This window comes from Salvia splendens, chromosome 15 (assembly GCF_004379255.2).
Source record: "Salvia splendens isolate huo1 chromosome 15, SspV2, whole genome shotgun sequence".
NCBI classification, from domain to species: domain Eukaryota; kingdom Viridiplantae; phylum Streptophyta; class Magnoliopsida; order Lamiales; family Lamiaceae; genus Salvia; species Salvia splendens.
Window position 1 is genome coordinate 6,460,185 of NC_056046.1, and position 23,904 is coordinate 6,484,088.

Here is a 23,904-nt window from a genome sequence, read left to right on the forward strand (position 1 = left end):
TTATATCTAATGACTATTATTTAATTATAGTTAGTAATTAAGTATTGAGTTAGCAATATAACAGACATAACTAATTATTATTTATATTTGTTAATTTAGAAAAAAAGTGTGTAGTTTTTTAACTAATCAATAAAATGTGTATTATACTATGGGCCAGCCCACTAATTAATTACCAACCAAATATTAGTAGAATGCATTAGGTTATTTTCATATCTTCTTCTCCCTGCCGCTGAAACGCTACCGGTAAGTTTTTATGTCTGTGTATTTTTACTTCTCTTCCTTCCCCTCTTTCTTCCCTTTTCCAATTTTGATAAATATAAAATGATTCGAACTTGAATGTAATAAAACAAAACCTGAAAAGTTTTATGGTATAATTTTAGTGCAAACCTAAATATAAGTATTTTTTCCTCAAAAACCTATAATGTGATTGATTTTGCAGTATTATGGGAGGTATTTTCCTACTGCATTTTAAGTTTTGCAGTACTGTTGGAAATGGTCTAAGACTTAGTCATGAGCCAAAAAAGCATTTTGTTAATATTCATTAGAGCATGCAGTAAATCACGAGAAGAATTCCCCTACAAAGAAAAGAAAAAATCACCACAAAATTACAAGAAAATCCATCACCAATTCACATATCTAATGCTAAACCAGCAGCTTTTCACAATGAAGCTCAAGCGCGTGCAGTAACAGTTATCAATGCAAAATGCATTCAAATATCCCACTGGATGTTTGATACAACACGCTGCCCGCAGCAGTCTGTTTGTTCGTTAATAATCTAGCCTGCGAGAAAATCAAGAAGGGTCAATCTTATTATAGGCCACACAAACAAGCATAGTGATCGAATTCTGCAGCAGATGTTTGAATTTTATTTATTGAGTGGTCCTTTAGTGGAAGCTAACTATCTATACAAACTCATCGAACTCAGCTGATTTTTAGCAAGCAAGGGGTGACAAGTGACATGAGGCTCGGACTTGCATAGCATGAGTATGGTAAAAGGGGGGGCCCGAAGCCATAGTTCCTTTTCCTCAAAATACATTATTTGCCATTCCAACCCATTTACTCATTTTGTATAAAAGCAGGAAGAAACAGCAAAATTGATTATCATGTACAAGATATAAATTGACACTTGTGTGAAAAATTCTTCTCGGAGGGGCCTTTCTTTAAACTAAAAATACTGAGAAGAAGAAACTGGTAATTGCAAGTGTAAAATCTTACTGTGGCTGGTAAACTAATGACCAGTTTGGGAGTACTGTGGATAAGAATATCCACCGGCAGCTGCAGAAGTAGCAGAAGTTCCAGGGGGATTAGCATTGAACATTTGAGTAGCATTAGGTGGCGCACCACTAGAGCTGGAGGGTTGGCCTCCTTCAGTTCCTCCTGGAACTGGTAATGGAGTACTCGTACTTGGTGGAGGTGGAAGCCCACCGGTTTGCGGAGGCAGCAAAGGGGCAGGAGGAGGCTGCATTGGCACCATTGGAGAATTTCCATAACCTAATACCAATCATCGCATCAAATTGTATACACCAACATCACACTCGTACATTTGATTATCGCACATTCTATTCATAAATATTGCCATTTTTAGTCTCTCGTGATATTAACCCTCAAGGGCAGGAAACTATTTCATGATCTAGAATGGTCAAGAATCTTCTATTGACTATTTTGCCAAAAACACACTTCCAGAATTTCCCTCGGATTATTATAAGTTAGAACAGCACAAAAAAATAATAGACAATGAAACAAAGATGGATATAGCAATTTCTTTACCAGGAGCACCAGGAACAGGTATTGGCAACATTGGAGGCCTGATACCAGGGACCATCTGAGGGGGTCCCGGAAACATAGGAGGTGGCATGACAGGTAGGCGCGGCCTTGCTCCGGGAAAAGCAGCAAGATGTTGGTTATAAACTGCACCAATCTGTTGGTATACTACTGTCTGCCCAAGATGTTCCTTGATCTTCTGATCAATCAAAATTTGAGTTTGTTGTTCCTCAAACTTTTGGTAGTAGGATCTTATGTTTGCCTGGACACCCACATTTATCGGTTTCCAATGAAAATGAAGATTAAGTAAACGATTCAAGACGGCTATAACATTAATGCTCTACACCACCAAGAGGCCATAGGTATACCTTATGTTTGTAGCCAGAATTATGCTGTTTCCTGACAGACGGCTGAACAATGAAAAAAAAAGGAAAACTTATTAGAACGAATGCAACATCAAGTCAACGAAGAACTTTCACAAAAATCATCAGATTAGCTGTAATCCAAAAATATGTAGTATAACTATTTAGATTCGGGTCAGAAAATCTGCCATTTCTAAAAAGATTGATTTTTGCAACAGTAGATGAAAGATGGCATACTAACTTTGTGAAAGTAACTAAACATTCATGATTTAGAAAGTTCATTCCGGAGCCAAAATTTCTGTCTAATAATTACTCTAATCAATTTAGAAATTTGTTTCCAACATTCTCTAATAATTACTCTAATCAATTGAGCTAACATCATAACCGAGCCCACAACAGATTTAAAATAAACTTACAGAATCATGAGTCAAGTAAGTGTCGCAATAATCACAGTAGTACCTACAAAAAAATCAACGAAAGACTATTCAGCACCCAAGAAACAATAGTCCGAATAATCTACAGACAGGAGAAGATGAATACCGCGGCATTAGTGTGAGAATTTCTTATGTATCCGGAAAATTGAAATCGATGAAGGAAATGAAATCGAATTGTGATTGGAGTGATTTTGGGGGAAATCATAGTAGGGTTTATCGCTATTGAGAGTGTTGTAGAAAAATTAGCTGGGACACTGACGGGTCGGGCTCAACCCGCCACATCCAACATGGGTCGGTTTAATCCGATTGCTTTAGATAATTTTATAATGTAAGATATTTTTATAGCTAACTATTTACGAATTTTATTATTTTCGAAAGCTTTGTAGTAGTTTTCTTCTTGAAACACTGTTTTATCATCGACATTAATTTTAAATATTCTTTGATTATGATGTTTTAGATATATGTATTGCAAAAATGAGTGGATTATGGAGTGATTGCACTCCTCCAATTTGAAAACATAAAACAATTAATTTATCAATATTTCTAATTAACATAATGAAATGATATTTCTATTTTAAGAAATGTATACTCTCTCCGTCCACCAATAATTGTTCAATTTTGGTATTTTCATTTGTCCACCGATAAATATCTCATTTATTTTTTTTCTACTTTTAATAATGGAACTCACATTTCACTAACCTTATTTCACTCACATTTCATTATAAACTACATAGTATATAAAAGTAGGATCCATCTTTCACTAATATTTTCACATATTCTAATATATTATTAAAGCCTATTCCATGTCAACCTTGACCTTGTAATTGTGGATGTCCGGATTGTGGAATGTCATTAAGAAATAGGAATCCGTATTATCAAAGGATTACCTACGATTATAGAATGAGTCAATCATCCACTTTGGTATCTTATTGAATAAAAATGGCGTTCCTCCATTGATCAACAATTTTCATTTTCTAGAAGCATCATGATCATCCAATAAGAAGGGTTTCCATTTTTTCAAATGAACAATTTGAACATTTCATTATAAACTACGTACTCCCTCCGTCCACGAAAAATAGGGCACATTTAGCATTTTTGGTTGTCCACGAAAAATATGACATATTAAATAACATAGACCCCACATTCCACTAACACTACTTCTCTCTTACTTTTTTTTCCATTCTCTCTTACTTTACCAATTCTACATTAAAACTCATGTTATTCACAAAGTGTACTATTTTTTGTGGACGGAGGGAGTAGTATATAGAAATAAGACCCACCTTTCATTAATATTTTACATTCATTTTCTACAAAAGCCCATTCTGTCAAACTTGGCCTTGTAATTGTGGAAGGGGGAGTATCATTTAGAGCAGGACAAAAAATATGTCCATTAGAGTGGAAGGAGGAAGAATTTCATAACCAAAACGGGTCATTTTGATCTTACATCCGCAGATTATCACCATTATAGAATGCAAGCTGATTGACGATAAGAGAAGCTAATATTACTGACAAAATTTAAATCCAAAAAACACAGTCACTCCATATGAAGGTCTAGCAAAACAAACTCAAAACGTTAAAAGATACTACAATCTAGCAAACTAACGAACTCAGATCATCCTCATTTACATGCTCATCGTCAGCAACCTACACAAGGATGCCACACTTGAAACCGAGACGCTAAGAAAACCAAAGTCATGACAACAGAAAAACTGAACGTGTCTTCAGCGATGCCTGCACAGCAAGAAGGAAATATTCATCGTAAGGCAATGTATTGAACTGCAGCAGTGTTTGGTTTAAGATAAATTTGAGCAGCAGCAAAGACAAAAGGTAATATGGTTTATCTTCATTTAAACAGGAAAAAACAGGACCAAGCAAAGAAAATTGAAATTAAAATTTGACACACCTTTCCGGGCTCAAAGAGTTTCTTCCTGGAGTCGGGGATCTGCTCCCTGCATAGCCAGCATGTCCATTTTCTCTAGGACTTGGGGAATGAAGGCTTGGCAAATGATTTTTCTCATCAAGTGGGGAAACAGATCTCAAGAGAGGTCTGGAATGCCTCTCACTGGACCTGTAACCTCTGTCATCCTCCGGAGAAACTGATCTAGACATAGATCTCGACCTGTGTAGAGAGTAGCGACCTTGACTGGCTCCATAGCCCCTATCTCTGTCAAATACATAAGAAAAAGGTTGGCGAATTACTAAACACTTACCCCCAGCATTTTGAGTACATATAAGCACACACGACAGTAGACATATCATGAATCACTTGGCTCACGAACATACATATGTGCAACCATTTTATTTGACAGACTCCGCAATTTAATTTGAACCAGTGGTGGAAAATTTAAGAGTGGCCCTTACAGTGATGAAACAAGAGAACCTCCCTCGGAAAATCTAATGATTGAAGACATGACCTTTACCTGCATCTTTTCCCGACTTTCTGAAAAAACTATAAACTTTGATCCACTCATTGTTTAAGGCTTTATAGCATCAGCATCTCAAAACTTGCAAGCTGTCCTTGTGCTGACATTTAGAGACCCCATCTTATCTTTTTCATGGGCAATTTCACCACACTTCATTCATTATAACTTTGAAAGGCTTTGCTTCTTTGCAGATGAGTTCTTTCTTGGCCAACTATTTGTGAAGCGTTAGGAAATCAATCTAAAAGCTAAACAATAAATAAACGAGGATCTCTAGTCCTGGAATAGTTTCACACATTTATCATACCAAAGTCAGCTCAGTATCCGACGCAAGGCAAAGCCTTACAAGCTCAAAGGCATAAACAAACATAATTCCGTGGATTTTGAAGATTATCCATGATGAATTGGAATTAGAAACTTCTGGAGATGCATGGAAAATAATGTAAGCTTTGACTTTATGATATTAGTTTCGAGTTCTTTATACCGCACTTTGTCAATTAAAATCTGCATACATAAGGTCATAAGAAGATTTTGTCATTCACATCCACTGAAAAACAGTCAACTTAAGAGAGATTCAGATACAGCTCCAAGAAAGTAGTGGCAAGAGATTAAAGTTAAGACCCTGGAAATGGAAGAACTAGAACGACTCTACACAAATCCTTTACAAGAAAAATTTAAATTGCGAACAGAATTCCCTAGTTTGAAAAGAAAATGTTTTACATTTAGCTAAAAGGCAACATATGTGCTGATGAAATAGTATATCCTAATTGATTAAAGAAACCCCATCAATACTTTGAAAAACAAAATTACAACACAAAACTAACAAACCTATTGGATGACTAGGATTTAATCAAACTTATTCTCAAAAGAAATTTGAAGAAGCTAGTAAAATGTACTTGGAAAAAACACGTCCAACCTTGACATCCTATTAAGTCTTAACCCCAAAAGGAAGGCAACAGAGTCATCTTCAACACTATAACAAAGCATTATTCAAAATAACCACCATGTCTAGATGCCCTGGGTATGTGGCTGACATTGTAACATTCATATGGTGCTCAGAAAAATACAGTTAATGAATTAATAGATATCCCCATCAGATGGTATGAATGGCTAGATGTTACATCATCCAAAACTAATGTGGTAATCACATAATATTACCACAAGCAATCAATATTCGAGTAGGTATTTCTGTATTCATTCAAATGAAAATTTTAAGGCAAGACTTCAAAAACAGACCTTGAATTACGGTGTCTTGCTGGAGAGGGTGGTGGTGATCGAGCTGCCATTTATGAAACGACAAACAGTCAACCACTCAGAAAGACAAAGCAAAACATCAAATGTTCATTCATACCAGTGTTCTAATATACGAAAAGGGCAGTTATTTACATGTAAAATCTTTAGATATTAGATACTGCAGACTATAAGATACATGCCATGTTACAATACATATAAGATTAGCTGCCCAGTGAAAGATATACTAACAGTGATATCGCCTTCTAGGGGAATATGATGGACTTCGTCTCCTATGGCTTCCACGTGAGCTTCAAATTCAGAACAATGAAAAAGGGATCAGTAAAACTTACAATATGCAATCTGGAATTGCCTGAAAAGATATTCAAAGTGAATTAGTGGCACCACAGAGGGAGCACGCTGCAACACAATCACAACCTTGTGCGAGTGACTCTACGCATTTCTTGAGGAGTTTTCCTGTTTTCTTCAGCAAACACAATTCTTATTTCACGGCCACCAATAACTGTGCGATCCATGTGATTTTTTGCATCAGCTGCATCCTCAGGATCATGGAACTTGACAAATCCAAAGCCACGAGGTTCCCTGAATTTTTGTCACCAGAATATAAAGTTTGACAGCAACAACTAAACAACTAAAATGACCTTGAAAAACATGAAGCATACCCTGTATAGTAATTTTTTGGCAAATACACATCCTTTACCGGACCAAATCTTTCAAAGGGAACCCTCAGATCTTCAGGCCTTCAATCAAAAAGGAAATTATGAAATCTTTCACCTTAACATATACTCTACTACGAATCCAGGACAAAGCATGTGGTAATAATTTAGCAATCCAACTAACAATGCTAGATGAACTTCAATGGAACCAACAGGGTTCCAAATGTAAAAAATACTACCAAACCATGGCAAACTGGTAATTTAGCAGATAGATGAAAAGGGCCACCAAACCATGGCAAACTGGTAATTCAAGTATAGACTGCAACTTCAGAAGGTTTTCAATGCAGATCATCACGTTAAAGAAATCGTTAATAGATTCAATATGTTGAGATCTTAAAACAAATTATTGAACTCTCTAATACGAAGAAAAATCCAAGTTATCAAACATGCATTTTAGAAAAAAAGAGCTTTTTCCGTCTAGTATCAAACGATTGCAAACATGATTTCTTTCCAGTCCTATCTAACACTTTGGCAAAAATTTGCCGGACTGCCATTTTCCAGAGAGAAGTATCAAACACGCCCTAATAATACAACGCATTCCTTGTAGCTACAAGATTTCAACAACACGATATCAGCAGCCACTTCCCCCTCTCTACCACCCTTACACCACATAACTCCGCAAATTCATATCTCAATTTCCCAAATAAATTTTCAAATCAAAATACAAACACATTCCATAACATTACAAACGTGAAATTCTACACTAGTAAACGCCTTCTTTATAAAGGAAAAACCTGGAGCTGAGCGAAATGTTTCGAACAAGGAGCCCGGAAGGAGCTGGCGAGCGACGATCACGGCGGCGGTCGCGCGGCTCGTCGTATTGCTTTCTTCTGGCCGGGCTACGGCTACGGCTGCAGCTTCTGCTTCTGCTTCGATGCCTGGCCATAAATTCAGCTTGTGGTCACCTAAGTAAGCCGCAATTCCTGGTTTCAAAACCCTAATTGGATTCAGAATTCAAAAATCAGAAACCCTAAATGAGAAATTGAGTGGCATTGGTTCGTTAATGTTTCATCTCTTCGCCTTTATCTAATTTCTGAGGTAAGTTTTGGAGGGAGGAGGATATTGCATTTTTTCCCCTTCAGACTAGGCTATTTACGAATGTTCCCCTCTAGTTTCGTTATATTGCATTAAACCCCTTTGCGATGGATTGCTCCTGACCTAAGGCCTATCTATGATGGGCTCAACTTTGGGCTTTTAGCCCTAAATAAAAAAACGTTCAATTCGACGAATAATATCAGTATACATAGTTATCGTTTATGTTAATGTTTATATGGAAAAAATGCATTATTATAAGAAGATAAATTATTTGATCATCTATTTTATTAGTCATTAATGTAATTAAGGAGAATTGGTAACGAGGGTTGGTGAGCAGCTCCTACCAAGTCACCAATCTTTTCATTATTATTTTCCTTATACAAAATTTTCTCAACCTTTCTTAACCATATTTATTTATGAAGATTTACCATATCTTTATTATTTATATTCCTACCATATTTTACCGTCCTTTTCCTAACGACCTTCATCGTTTTTTCTCTATCTTTCACGCTCATCGCATGAATTAGTTAGTAAACACAGTACAATTATACATCACAAAAAAAGTTATGCTTCTGAGCAAGAATAACATAATGTTTTATACTTAAGCATTTTTACAAACAGTTGAGATGCAAGAATTTTCAATGTAATTCCACACAATCTCAAATCGCACCATTCAAATTTGAAATTACTTTATCATATGCATATCAATATCGACAGTTATATTTGGCGATGAGTATTTGTACCATTACAAAATTCGAAAGTACACTCCATCGTAATATTAAAATTACTTTATCATAACATTATATTTATATTTATGTAACATTAAATTACATCATTATAATGACAGTTAACAAAGATACTTACGTATTACATTTTCCATGCAAATTTCTTCATGTGAAAATATATTATTGGTATTTCATGACTAATATGAAATTTAAGGTTTTTGAAAAATGTTATGTATACAAATTGTCACGAAAAAATATTGTACGCCATGTGATATTAATTGAAAAAATTATCAATGAACAAATTAAATTTGGTAATCATGTGATATTAATCATAGTTGTTTGATGGTACTTTAACTATATGGTTCATATTTGATAGTAACAAGTTATGCAATAACAAGATGTAGTTTAGTATTGAACACAAATATCAACCTTGATTAATCATAGTTATGCAATCCTAGGGTGGATAGACTAAATTTAAAAACAAACAAAACCATGTTTATGGACGAATGAAAAATGATATCTACATCTTAAAATAAAAGGCTGTATGTAATATTATATATGTAATCAAACATAGATTTGAAATTCAAAATTAATTGTTCTCTCTCCACTATCTTACTTTACGAGCAAAATCCATTTTTTTGCCCGCACGGGCTATAGCTCAGTTGGCTCCAGGGGTGGAGATCTGTAACAATGAGCGGGTGTTCGAATCCCACTACCACCGTTAGGAGGCTGCCATCTCTTGGGCACAAGCGTGAGGCCTCTGTGGAGGTGGGTCTCACGTGGGACAGTGGGTTGAACTCTCCCCTCTAGTGGGCTGCTGAGTACCGTGATTTACCTCCCCTCACTGATGTCGGGCCGGGGGTGGGGGGCACCTGGGGTTGGCGATACAAACTTTTGTAACAATGAGCAAAATCCATTTTTAGCTACATATCCTTTCATGTGGTGTATTTTTAGTTGTACTACTTGTTTTTCTATTTTATCTTCTCATATTGCTTTTTGTGTTTGATCTTTCTATTTAAGTATTTATGTGATGTGATGAGCTTGCTAATGTATGTGATAGATGTACTGATAGTGATTGATTTCATTAACTATCGTGGCATTATATAATTGCGCTAAAAAAAGAAATATGGGATAATAGAAAATGTAAATAGTCAAATAGACAAAATAGTAAGAGAACAATAATGTTTGATGCCCAATGTACGATCTAAATTGGATTTGGGCATCGTTTTCTCACATGTTCCTTTCGCTATAATGTCGCCATTTTATTTCATCCATCACTCTCACACATATACATATACATACCGCATTTTAATTTTGTAGCATTAAAAATTCACCTAGTTAATGAGCAAGATATTTTTTGCTTTTAAAAAAACCTTATGTGTACGATTTCACCCGCTCCTTTCACACGAATAATAAAATATGATAACTAAAAATATGAATACTTAACATGTATGAAAAGGAAAAAAATTATTTTTATATTTGTATATGATTCGTTTGTGCTGGATTACAAAGAGTGAGCATTATATGTCAATTTAATTGATCAAAATTTATTTTGAGGTAAAAGATGGCTTAATTTATCTTGGCGCCATTTTGGTTGAGGATTTTTTGCCTTACTGCTAATTTTTAACATTAGCCAATTTTGCCATATTGATGATTTGAACAATTTTTATCACCTCTTTTACGCGTGTGACAAAAAACACATAGTAGTGAGAAATATAAAGGGAAATATTGATATTCAACTCTTGTCGTATACCAAAGAAGAGAAATGAAAAAAACTTTTGTCGGCCGCTTTCATAATTATAGTTTGGTGGATCTTTGCTAAACTTGTGTCGACCACAAAAAATTGTAGGCCATTTGAAGAAAATCATGAGAAGTTTATTCAGTTGAATATTTCAAATTTTTACTCTTTGTTTTCCATGCAAAAAATTTGAGGTCATTTTGAGGCAGCATAATTGTATGCAACCATCCATTCACACATTATCATTATCATTATCATTATCATTATCATTATCATTATCATTATCATTATCATTATCAAAGTATAAACTCCTACTACTAAATTTTAATAAGACACACAAAAAGGTCGGAATAGTATATGGTACTAATACATTCGTCAAGTAGCACAAAAGATGAAAGTTAAATAAATGAATCCAAAATATTGACTCTAGCATAAATTATTGCTCACTTTGTCCCACTTAGAGTTGTCAACTGCACCGAGCTGGCAGATGAAAGTTAAATAAGTGAATCCAAAATATTGACTCTAGCATAATTTATTGCTCCCTCTGTCCCACTTAGAGTTGTCAACTGGGTCGGGCTGGCCCAACCCAGCTCGTCAGAGAAATGGAACGGGCTTGGGATGGGCTTGTTGAATGTAACGGGCTCCATCTGGGCCTATTTGTAAACCCATGACCGGCCCGCTAGCAGCCCAGCCCAGCCCAAGCCCAGCTCAGCCCAACCCAGTTTCAACCCACTCACTTAATTAAATATGGTTAGGTTTAGGATTTAATTAAAACTAATATATTAAATGACAATGCACTATTAATAAATTACTAGTTTCTAAGTAATAAAAGTGACGTGTCAGCCGCTTAATTAAAAAGAGATTGATGATTGGTAAATAAATGAGGCGTTCCAGATCCTGCCTCCATTCTCAATTTTCATTCCATCGGTCTTCTTCTCCCTCTTTGCTTTAATATTATACCCCTATGTATTCCAGTAATAATTCAGGAACAATTGTATCTCAATCGATCCTTCTTCCCAAAATTCTCATTTAATCAGTTATGGAGGGGAGAGGAGTTAACTTTCACTATTTTCGATTCTCCAATTCCAAGTTTTCAACGATATAATCTTAATTGTTATTCTCTAATTCTCCTATAAATACATGTAATTGTATTCTCCATTCCATCTTCATCCCTACTCCAATTCTCTTACTCTTATTCTCTGCATCCCCAGTCATTGTTGTCGAGAATCATCCATCTTCATCCAACTGTTCATCTGGTGGATTTGGTGTTGTCGAGAATCATCCAATCGAAGTATCATTTGTCTGATTTGGTGTTGTTGAACTGCCAATAATCACATGGTTTATATATATATATAACTGTTCTAATTTAATATTTGTTACTGTTGATTTTTTATACAGCTAATTTTGCTCCAGTTGTGATTTATTTGTTTAATTTTGTTATAGCTTCATTGTCTGTTTATTTCTTGGCTATTTTATATTTTAAAAATGAAAAGATTTATGGGAATGTCTCCTAGTTCATCTTCTAGAACGCCATAAAATGAGTCTATTCCTCTTTTTTCAGAATCTGTATCACAGCCACAGCATGTAAACTTGGAATTATTTTACCTTGAATGATGAAAAAGCAACTTGTAAGCTCTTTAAGGTCAAATATGCTTTTAAAGTTAATTATGGCATTGGTACTTTAACTAGACATTTGAATAATCATCACAAGAATTGGGAAGATAATGACATATTAGATGATAGTAGACAACAAAATTTAGATATTTCATCTAGTGGTAATGTTATACATTGTGCATATAAACAAGATGAAGTGAGAATTGAACTTGCTAAACTAGTTATAGGAGCTGAACTTCCTTTTAATTTTGTGGAAACTCAATATTTTGCAAATTTTATGAAAAAAACTCAACCTCGCTTTAAAAGTGTTTCACGAAACACTTGTTACAAAGATAGTTACAAAATACTATATGAATTTGAAATTATTGCTTTGAAAACATTGTTTTCTAAATTAAATTCTAAAATTTCTTTAACTACCAACTTATGGCCTGGTAGAAAAGGTTTGCATTATTTATGTGTTATAGCCTATTGGATAAATGAAAATTTCATGTTGGAAAAAAGAATAATTGATTTTTCATTGCTTGAGCATCCACATGATGGTATATCTATATATCAAGCTGTTATGTCTTGTTTGAATTATTGAGAAATAAGTGATAAAATTATGTCTATTACATTAGACAATGCAGCAAATAATGGCAAAGCTATAGAGTATTTTATTAAATTTTTGAAGCCAAATTTTGATGCAAAATTTTTTCACATTCGTTGTGTTTGTCATGTCCTACATCTATGTGTATGTGATGGAATGAAAAGTATTAGACCTCATATTGATCTTATACGAGATTGTTTGTTATTCATTACATCATCTTCGGTTAGGTTGCAAAAGTATAGGAGGATGGTTAAAAGTGCGAAAATGAAATTTAAAATTCGTTATATTGATGTAAAAACGAGGTGGTCTTCAACTTATAGAATGTTAATGGAAGCTAAACCCTATTCTTCAATAATAATACGCTATATGAAAGAAGAAAAAAATTCTAGCGTTAGTGCTATTAGTGAGAAGAATTGGGAGATTGTTGAGATATTAATACCTCTTTTACAAACGTTTAGTGACATGACTAATGTTATGTCCGGTAGTTGTTATCCCACTTCCAATATTATGTTGCGTGAAATGGTTAACATTGTTAAAAATTTTGATGAGCATAGAAATATGGAAAATATGAAAGACATTATTGGAAAGATGGAGATTAAATGGAAAAAGTATTATCAAAATGTTCCTTTTTGTGCTATTTTTTCTTATATTTTTTTATCCGAGATGCAAAAAGGATGGCTGTGAAGTTTATCTTGAAGAATATTGCTCGTGTCTTGGTATTGAAAATCCTATAACAAATGATCAATTGGAGGATTATTTGAATTTGTTAGTTGGTTCATATACCTCTTGTTTTAAAAATACATTGACAACTGCTATTCCATCTTCTTCCAACAAAAACAGCAGTGGTTGTTCATCTAGTTATGCACTTTAGATAAAATAAAAAAGAGGAAAAGTGATTCTGGTACTAGATCAACAAATGAGCTTAAACATTATTTAAGCTTAGATTTAGTGAAAAATTATGAGGATTTTGATATTCTACATATGGAGGAAAATGGAACAAAAAATTATCCTATTTTATCTATGACTGCACGTGATCTACTAACATGTCAAATGTCTAGTGTAGCATCCGAAAGTGCTTTTAGTGCAGGTGCAAGAACAGAGACAGATAGAAGAACTCGATTGACGCCAAAATCTATCAAATTTTACATGCTTTTGAAGAATTGGATGGATGAAGAATTTCGATTGAACAAGTTGAAGAGGCTCGAAAGATATAGAATGTCAGAAATGAAAGAAGAAGGTCAAGAAGATGAAGACGGCGAACCAGATTTGGTAATTAATGCACAAGAAGATCAAGAGCCGGATATCGAGAGATTTTATTTTCCAATAACGGATTATTACTATCCAAGTACTAATGATCCAAACTTTACTTTTGATTGGCAAAATTATCCGGATTAACTCTTCGAACTTGTAATAATTTTTGTAATTTTACAATCGAAGTATTTACATTTAAGAATTTTTTTTGTTTATGTTGATTATTATTAAATTGTCAAAGCCCGGCCAAGTTCAGCTCGGCCCGGCCTAGCTCGACCCATTGACCAAGTGGGTCTGGGCTGGGTTGGGTTGAGATATATGAAAATAAGCCTGGCCCGACACAGCTCGTTTCAGACCCTGGTCCTGGGCCGAGCTGGGCCTCAACACTCTCGGGCCTCGCCTGGCCTGGGCCGGGCAACTCTAGTCCCACTCCCACTGACCCACTTTCCTTTTTGGTTTGTACTACACAAGATGACTCATTACTAAAAATAGAAACACCTTTATCTCTATTTTATTCTCTCTCTTATAGAGTACTTTACTCTCTACACCTAACACATGAAATAAAACTGCATAAAATCATGTGCTGTTTAAGGAAGATATCATCTTCCTTAGAATCTAGCAATGAGACGGAGGAAGTACATTTACATAATTTAAATATAGTTGGACCCGAAAACGAAATCTCCAAAATGCATCACCGTCGCAATATTTTAAAACTAAATCCATCACACGCAAATAACTAAACAATATTCACTGAAAAAATCCAAAACACTTTGGAATCAAAACGGGACTTGTTCTTATAATAATGCGAAGAGCCAATTATAAGAAATATTCGCCAAATAAAATAAATCAAATAAGCACGTTTCTACCACATGAAAAAGAAATACTCTTTCTACCACATGAAAAAGAAATACTCATAATAAGAGCATCAACAATGACACCCGTCCTGGCGAAATTCCGATCGGCATGCCGGAATTACGTGGCGGACGTCCGCCATTGTGCATGGTGATGGATCCGCGAATTTCTGATGTTAGTAAATGCTGGTAGAGAATAAAGACTACGACACAAAGAATTTACGTGGTTCGATTTACTGAAGTAAATCTACGTCCACGGGAAGAAGGGAGGGCAAGATTGTATTGCTTGATCTGGGATTACAGCTTACAACACAGACTTGCTATATGGTATTTTATCTCTAGAGAGCTTAACCCTGTCTATCTGATCTAAGTCCTATTTATACATCGAATTAAGATCGTGGTTTGCAGCCCCACTAACTAGATCGTGGAAGGGTAATAACTGCTTAATAACTGCTTAACACCACTAAATAGATCGTGGGTGTAACGGAAGTCGTGGAGATCCTGCATGGGTCCATTATCTCCCAGTTCGGTCGAATACTGAGACCGAACTGCTGAACTTTGCCGATCAGCTTTTGCCGATCTAAGAAGTAGAGCTTGATTGGTTGGCTACCGAGCTGTAAGCTGGGACCGAACTCTTTGGTAATGCCGAACTGACACTCTTCCTGGGGCTTTGGGCTGATGGGCCGTCACTGCTATTGGGCTTGCCACTAGGGTTTAGTTCGTACCCCATCACTACCCCCCCCGAAAAGCGAAGTGAATCACTTCGGCGAAGCGAGACACTTCGGCATTTTGATAAAGGTACGGGGGAGGCTGACGTCAGGGGACGTGCCTTGCGCGTGGCCGCATTAAATGCGACAGTAAAATCCGGCCGTTGAATCCTGAAAAGGTGGGATTCGAAACGGTGCGACGATTTTGAAATCTTCGCCGAATCTGATAAATACCTCCTTTCTTCATCATTGAAGCACTTTTGCGACTGCTTCTTCTGCACTCTCTCTTTTTTGCGAAAATTCTCTCTCCGCTTTCAAGAATTTCTTCAGACTTTCTTCACCTTCAAAAAGTAAGAAAAATGTCTTCTTCTTCTTCTTCGGAGTCGGGTAGCGGTAGGAGAGGCGGTAAGGGGTCTTCTGGCCGGAAAGAGTCCGGAGAGAAGACCGTAGAGTATTTCCATAGTATTTTGAGTAAGGATACTGTGATATCCCTACCCGAAAAATACTTTTTTCCTGGGGGGAAGGCGGTGGTACCTGACGGTGATCATAGGGCTGACTCCCCGCCGGAGGGTTACGCCACCGTGTACGAGGCCAGCTTAGAATGCGGGCTTCGTTTCCCCCTCCCTTCTGCCTTTATAGATTTACTAGATTTTTTTCAGCTTCCTTTAGGCCAGGTGACTCCGAACTCTTGGAGGCACTTGTCGGCCTTCGCTGCCGAACTCCGTAAGTTAGGAAGGGATTTGTCTTTGAAGGCGATCCTTAAATTCTTTCAATTTAAGAGGAAGGGGTCTTGGTTTTACTTGATCCCTGTACAGCCCTTTAGGGCCTTTTGTAAAACGAAGTGGCCGAAGTGGCAAAACCGCTTCTTCTACTATGATAGGACCGCGGCTCCTAGTTTTCCCTGGAGAGGGCCGAAGTCCGTTATCCGTCATCCTCGGCCTGAACCGTTGGACGAGCTCGATGGCGAGCTCAACAAGATTCCCATAGTTAGGAAACAATACACGGAGTCTGAGCTCGTCAAGGGCGACGTCGTGTTCGACATCTCGTCTTCGGACGAAGAGGCCGAGGGTGAGGATTTCTCTTTATCTTTATGCTCTACTGCTTTAACGAAGAAAATCTGACGTTGTTGTTTTTTGACAGTGAACTTGCTGAATAAGGCTATCCGAAAGTCCTCCGAGCTTGTGGAGCCGGAGAGGCAGAGAGCCCCTCGCTCGGCGTCTGAAGCCGAGAAGAATCCGAAGAGGCAAAAAACCTCTTCTTCGGATCCGAAAGTGCCGGAGTCGTGTTCGGCTAAAGGGAAGGGGAAATTTCATGAGTCCCCAAGAGTGCCGGGGAAAGACCTGGTCATCTCCGAGGTGGTTGCAGACATCCCGGAACACGTCCCTGAGCCTTTTCAATGGCCGACGAATTTTGTGGAGGTAAGCTTTCTGACTTGGCTTCTTTTCCACATTTTTTGATGGCCATTCTGTTGAGTTTTTTCCTTGTTCATCTTCAGAGAGCCAAGCTCGTCTCCGTGGAGCTCTCCAAAGCATCCCACGACTACGAGGAGATGCAGAAGAAGTTGCATCTTGCTCGTAGTCTGGCCGAACAGGCTGAGGCCAAATTTGAGAGGGCCCGAGCTGCTAGGATCTCGGCTCAGGATGAAGCCCGGTCAGCCAAAAACCAGCTCATCATCCTGCAAGAGCAGACGAAGCACCGGGAGGCTCAGAAGGAGGCTGCCGCCGTGGCTGCCCAGGGGGAGGCTCTCCGTGTTTACACGGAGAAACTCTTTTTGAGCAGCCAGTTCTCGGCCTTTGTCGGTAGTCTGGTAAGGCTAATTACCGATAAGGGCGAGCAGGGGGCCGACGTCGTGCTGCCTCTGTACAGCCGAGAGATAGCAGCTCGGCTTCAGAATCTGCCGCTCCTTGAGGAGCTCGCTTCATCCTCGGTCCTGCTTTCTGCAGACCGAGTCCGGAGTTGTCGAGCTGATCGGGACGAGAACCTGGAGGCTATCTTTGCCTCCGTGGGACCCGTTTCACCCGCTTCGACTTACAACGGAGAGGGTGAGGCCGAGCCGCTGGAGCTGGAGGCCGAAGTCGAGCGGGCCGGGCATCCGGAGAAGGAAGCCGATCAGGAGGCGGAGGCGAGGCCGGCAGGATGCGAGGCCGAGGCTGAGGTAGCTCAGGAGAAAGAAGCTGAACCAGACCGAGGAGCCGGAGACGAAGCTGGCGGAGTATGATTTCGTCTCCCTTCTCTTAGTCTAGTTTCTTCCTTGTAAAATGGCCTTGAAGCCCTCCTAGTGTAAAAAATTTTTTCCTTGTGAATGAAAAATTCTCTACACTTGTCTTCGTATAGCTTTTCGTACTCGCCTTTATTCCTGTTGTATTTTACTATCTGCTCGGTACAGCTGCCGAACTAATATAGCTGCTTTGTACCCAAGGAGATGGAGATACTTCACTGGAAACGGCTGTACTCTTCGGCTTTAGACGAAGCTGAGAAAAGAGCTATAGCCGATCAGACGAAGAATGACGAGCTTCTGGCTCGTTTAGTGAAGCTGGAGGCCGATAATAAGGACTTAGAGTCCGATAAGAAGGATCTGGAGGCCGAGCTGAATACGACCATTGCTGAGAGGACTGCGTACGAGGATTACATCCGTGTGCGCGGGGGAGTGACCATATCAGATGTTCAGAGTCGAGTTGACGAACTGTGGGAGGAATATCATGTACTCCAGAGGAACAATGCGCTGGAGAGCTCGGCTTGCCAACAAGTTGTGAAATCATTGCGGCGCTGGGCTTCTCGGTACGACATCATTCTTTCCCGGCGTCCCTCAATCGGGAGATTCCTTAGGCATTTCCCGCCAACAGATGCTCGCACTCCAGATCAAGCCTCTGGTTCCCTTGTTCAAAATCCTACTCCCAGTCAACAACGAACTCCGGAACAGCCGGAAACGTCAAGACGAGAACGGGCTCAGGAGCAACCGGAATCGTCAAGACAGGGACGGACTGAAATTCGCCGAGGAGTTGTGACTATGAGCGAGCAAGATCAGCAGATGCTTATTGCAGAGACTCTTCATCGCCGAGGGGTTAGAGCTTCTGGGGCTCGCGGAAGAGGTGTTGGGTCGAGGATAGCATCTCGTCGACCTGCTTATTCTTCATCTGCTCGGAACAACCGAACTCGGCTTCCAGAGGATTTTGCAGATAGGTGGCTTAACTTTAGCAACCGAGGACAGTAGAATAGTCCTTTGTAATGGCGTAATGCCTTCTCGTAGGGGAGCTGAATTGTCTGCCGAACGAGATTTAATAAATGAAATTTTTTCCTTTCGCTTTTATCACTGCTTGCTTACAGCTCTGCGAAACAATTTCATCGTGCTCGTCATCGGTCTTATGAAGTGAGCTTCTTTGATCGGACTCGTATTTGGACTTTGAAGTAAGCTTCTTTGACCGGACTCGTCTTTGATCTTATGAAGGAAACTTCTTTGACCGGACTTGGTTTGTGTTCTAATTTGGCGATTTTTGTCGCCGGGATCGAACTTTCCCTTGTCCTAATTCGGCGAGTTTTATCGCGTGGATCGGACTTTCCCTGTTAACCGAAGTGGTCTTATGCAGTAAACCTCTTTGACTAGACATGGTCGTCCCCGGTCTTGTGAGGTAAACTTCTTTGACCGAACTTGGTCGTCCTAATTCGGCGAGGTTTATCGCGTGGATCGGACTTTCCCTCATTGCAGTTCGTTTCAGACGAAGTGCTTATTTCTTAAGCCGAATTGTGGTCTTGTATCTTCCTGAGAAGCTTGGACTCACAATCGTTGGCTTATTGCAGTTCGTTTCAGACGAAGTGCTTGTTAAGCTGAATTGCGGTCTTGTATCCTCCTTGGAAGCTTGGACTCACAATCGTTGGCTTATTGCAGTTCGTTTCAGACGGACTGCTTGTTAAGCTGAATTGTGGTCTTATATCCTCCTTAGAAGCTTGGACTCACAATAGTCTTTAATAATCGATCTAAAAAGGGGATCAGTCTTTAAAGAACGATATACCTTGGTACCATTTGTAAGAGACGACAAGCACATAGAGACAAAACACATAGAGAAAAAATGAAAAAGATGAAAAGAAAAAAAAACTTTAAACTTTTTTTTTTAAAAAAAACGACAAGTAAAAGGTACAAGTAAGAAACAAACAAATAAAAACATATACCCCTATGACCGAACTAGACACGGGACGGACTGACCGGACTTTTGTCTCTTACAAGTGGAACTTCTTGAGGTTGGAGACGTGCCATGTTCGGGGTACTTGTTCTCCTGACATGTGAGTCAATTTATAAGACCCTTTGCCGAGGACTTCTGACACCCGATATGGACCCTCCCATGTGGGTTCGAGTTTGCCCAGCTTTTCTGCTCGGCTTACTTCGTTGTTTCTCAAGACGAGATCCCCCACTTGAAATTGAAGCTTTTTCACCCTTTGGTTATAATACCGGGCTACTTGTTCCTTATACTTGGCTGCTTTTATGCACGCCAATTCTCTTCTTTCTTCGGCGAGATCTAGTTCTGCTCTCAGTCCGTCGTCATTCATTTCTGAGGAGAAATTTAGAGTTCGGGGACTGGGTACGCCGATCTCCACCGGAATTACGGCTTCAGTGCCGTACACCAGACTATACGGAGTTTCACCGTTGGAGGTTTTGGGCGTAGTTCGGTAGGACCATAGGACTTGAGGGAGATTTTCTACCCATTGTCCTTTGGCTTGTTCTAACCGAGCTTTTAACCCTTTCACCAGAATCCGGTTCGTTACTTCCGTTTGTCCGTTTGCTTGGGGATGGGAGACCGAAGTGAACCGCTGTTGAATGTTCAGCTCTTGGCACCAATTCTTGAACGTCTTGTCGGTGAACTGAGTCCCATTATCCGAGATGAGGATGTGGGGTATGCCAAATCGGCACACTATGTTCTTCCAGACGAAGTCCAATGCCTTTGAGCTCGTTATCGTAGCTAATGGTTCAGCCTCCACCCACTTCGTGAAGTAGTCCACGGCAACGATAAGGAATTTCATTTGCCGAGGAGCTTGAGGAAGTGGTCCCACTATGTCTATGCCCCATTGCATGAAAGGCCAAGGGCTTTGCATAGTGTATAGATCGGTCTGCGGCATCCTTGGGACATTTGCATGAATTTGGCACTTCGTACACTTCTTGACGAGCTGCACTGCCTCTTGTACCATGGTTGGCCAATAATATCCCCATCTCAGAACTTTTTTAGCTAAAGCTCTGGCTCCGATGTGGCTACCGCACGATCCTTCATGGACTTCTCTGAGGATGTAGTCCGTCTCTTCTGGTCCTACGCACCGCAATAACGGCTGGAGGTAAGACTTTCTAAAGAGGACTCCTTCATGAAGTTCGTACCGAAGTGCTCGGCACGTGATCTTCCGAGCTTCTCTCTTATCCTCGGGCAATTGTCCTTGATCCAGATACTGCAAGATCGGCGTCATCCAGTTCGGCGAGCTGGATACTGAATGTACCTCGGCTTCATCAATGCTTCGATGCATTAATTCTTCCGCCTTTGAGCTCGGATCTGAGGCCAACTTACTCAAGGTATCTGCTCGGCTATTTTCCGCTCTGGGAATGCGGATTATCCGAAAATAGGAGAAACTTCGGCTGATGCTTTGCGCTTTGTCCAAATACTTCTTCATTCTCTCGTCACGAGCTTCACTTGTACCCAACATGTGATTTACTATGACTTGTGAATCACAATGGACTTTGAGAGATTTGACGAGCAGACTTTGCGCTAACTGGAGTCCGGCCAGGAGGGCTTCGTACTCGGCTTCATTATTAGTAGTGGGGAATAGGAACCGAAGTGAGTAGGTTACCTCGTGTCCGTCGGGAGCGACAAGTAGAATACCAGCTCCACTTCCCATCTTGTTTGAAGCTCCATCTACGAATCCGCTCCAGCAGTCCGGCGGCTCTACTTCGGATTCCAAGGGCTGTGCTAGTTCGGCATTGGCAGAATTCTTCTGTTCGGCAATAACAGGAATTGCTTGATCGAACTTTGCTTCTGCAAGAAAATCTGCCAAGGCTTGTCCCTTGATGGCTTTCCGAGGTAGATATTCAATTGTGTGCTCTCCCAACTCTATAGCCCACTTGGCGATTCTGCCTGATGCTTCTGGTTTGGTCAACACTTGCCGAAGTGGCAGATCAGTTAAGACGCATACCTTGTGAGCATAGAAGTATGGCCGCAGTCTCCTTGCTGCATTTACTAATGCCAGAGCAATCTTTTCCAGAGGTTGATACCTGGTTTCTGGACCTCTTAATGCTCGGCTTGTAAAATAGATGGGAAGCTGCTTTAGGCCTTCTTCTCGTACAAGCACCGCGCTGATGGTTTGATCCGATGCCGCTAAGTATAAGAATATTACTTCGGCTTCGGTTGGAGCAGAGAGAATAGGAAGCTCGGCTAGATAACTTTTGAGCTCGTCAAAGGCCTTTTTCTGCTCGGCTCCCCACTCGAACTTTGGTGCCTTTTTCAACACCTTGAAGAACGGCAGTTGCTTTTCGGCTGCTTGGGAAAGGAATCGATTCAGTGCGGCTAGACATCCGGTTAGCCTTTGCACGTCATGTATGGACTTCGGCATTGCCATGTTCTGAACGACTTGAACTTTTGAGGGGTTTGCCTTGAGTCCGTCCTTTGAAACCCAACAACCCAGAAACTTTCCCGAATCTACCAAAAAGGTACACTTTTGGGGATTAAGTTTGAGGTTGGCTTTCTTGAGCACGTTGAGAGTGGACTTGAGGTTGTGCTCGTACTCCGAAGTGCTTTTGCTTTTGACGACTATATCGTCAACATACACTTCGACCTCCTTTCCAATCAGGTGCCGAAAAAGCTTGTCTACCATCCTTTGATAAGTGGCTCCGGCATTCTTTAAACCGAATGGCATCTTTTTATAAGCGAAAATGCCGAAATCAGTAATGAAGGCCGTTTTTGAAGCGTCAATCTCATCCATTAAAACTTGATGGTATCCTTTGTACAGATCAAGAAAACAAAAAATTTCAAAGCCTATCAAAGCTTCTACTTTTTTATCTATGTTCGGAAGGGGATAGCAATCTTTGGGACAGTGCTTATTTAGATCGGTGAAATCTATGCACATCCGCCATCCTCCTTCCTTTTTCTTGATCATGACAGGATTGGCCACCCACGAAGGATACTTCACTCCGAATAACACATCCGCCTTCAATAATTGACGGACTTCGTCATGGATGACTTGACTTCGTTCTGCCGCAAAGAGTCTTTGCTTCTGTTTTATCGGCCGGACTGAAGGATCAATATTTAACCGATGAGTGATTACCTCGGGGGGCACTCCGGTCATGTCCAACGGAGACCATGCAAAGACGTCTTTATACTCCTTGAGGAGCTGGATGGTTTTTTCCCGAAGTAGGGGCGTTCCCGCGAAGCCGATCTTAACCGTTCTGGATGGATCGTCTTCGTACAGCTGAACTGTCATCGAGTTCGGCTCCGGTATGACTTCGGTCATCGCCTCTGACTCCGGCTGCTGTGATTGCTATGCTTGGTGGTGCCGATCTGACTGCTCGGCACTTCTAAGCGCAATTTGCAGACATTCCTTTGCTCTCTTTTGGTCACCTCGGATGACCGCTATCCCTCCTTTAGTAGGGATCTTGATGGTGAGGTGATAAGTGGAGCAAACGGCCCGAACTGTGTTGAGCCAGTCTCTTCCCAGGATGATGTTGTACGGGGACCGAGCTTTCACCACGAAAAACTCAATCATCGTACTGGAGCTAGTAGGCGCTTTCCCCACCGTGATCGGAAGGCTGATAATACCTTCAGGGCGGGTGTCCTCCTGGGCGAAGCTCTTTAGGGGAAGCGGAGCCGGACTGAGCCGAGCTGGGTCCACTTCTAGTTTGTCAAAGCACTCTTTAAAAAGAATGCTAACCGACGCTCCTGTATCCACAAACACCCTGTGGATCAGTTTGTTTGCCACTCCGGCTTGGATGACAATGGCGTCTTGGTGAGGAGAGATGGCCGGGACGGGATCAGCAGCCGAGAACGTAATCACTTCGTCCTGCTTCAGCCTTTTATGCGTTGGCTCCTCTCGATTGGAGCCTCTGCGCTCTGACTTTAGGGACGACTTGGTCTTCCCGGCAGGGAGCGCGTCAATAGTCTGGATTACTCCATCATATTGCGGCTCGTCATCGTCTTCGGGATCCGGCTGCCTTTTCGGATCCTGAGGAGCGCAGTTCGCACCACTCTGCTTTTTATTCTTCTTTGGCTGCTTGCTTTGGTATTTTTTCAATGTCCCTGCCTTCACAAGAACATCGATACCTGCAGCCAAGTTTCTGCACTCCTCAGTATCGTGACCGTGGTCTTGATGGTAGGAGCAGTAGCTATCCTGTGGTCGGCGCGCGGCTGATTTCGTCATCCGCTTTGGCTTTTCGAATAGGTCAGAGTGCAGTTCGAAAATTTCCGCTCTCGGCTTGTTCAGCGGTACGAACT

At 40.1% G+C, this 23,904-nt stretch overlaps 2 protein-coding genes across 2 annotated transcripts; both read right to left on the reverse strand.

Annotated features, from left to right (window-relative positions):
* Positions 1–511: 511 nt before the first annotated feature.
* On the reverse strand, positions 512–2,827 carry LOC121766328 (U1 small nuclear ribonucleoprotein C-like). The gene is made up of 6 exons (XM_042162594.1): positions 2,664–2,827; positions 2,540–2,582; positions 2,130–2,171; positions 1,768–2,023; positions 1,216–1,491; positions 512–780 (listed from the first exon to the last, which is right to left on the reverse strand). The coding sequence occupies exons 1-5, from the start codon at positions 2,669–2,671 to the stop codon at positions 1,229–1,231; spliced, it is 612 nt and encodes a 203-aa protein (XP_042018528.1). The 5' UTR covers positions 2,672–2,827; the 3' UTR covers positions 512–780; positions 1,216–1,228.
* A 1,210-nt stretch (positions 2,828–4,037) lies between these two features.
* Positions 4,038–7,958, reverse strand: LOC121768937 (serine/arginine-rich SC35-like splicing factor SCL28). The gene is made up of 7 exons (XM_042165551.1): positions 7,679–7,958; positions 6,891–6,968; positions 6,646–6,810; positions 6,460–6,518; positions 6,214–6,256; positions 4,461–4,721; positions 4,038–4,288 (listed from the first exon to the last, which is right to left on the reverse strand). The coding sequence occupies exons 1-7, from the start codon at positions 7,828–7,830 to the stop codon at positions 4,279–4,281; spliced, it is 768 nt and encodes a 255-aa protein (XP_042021485.1). The 5' UTR covers positions 7,831–7,958; the 3' UTR covers positions 4,038–4,278.
* Between the last annotated feature and the right edge of the window lie 15,946 nt (positions 7,959–23,904).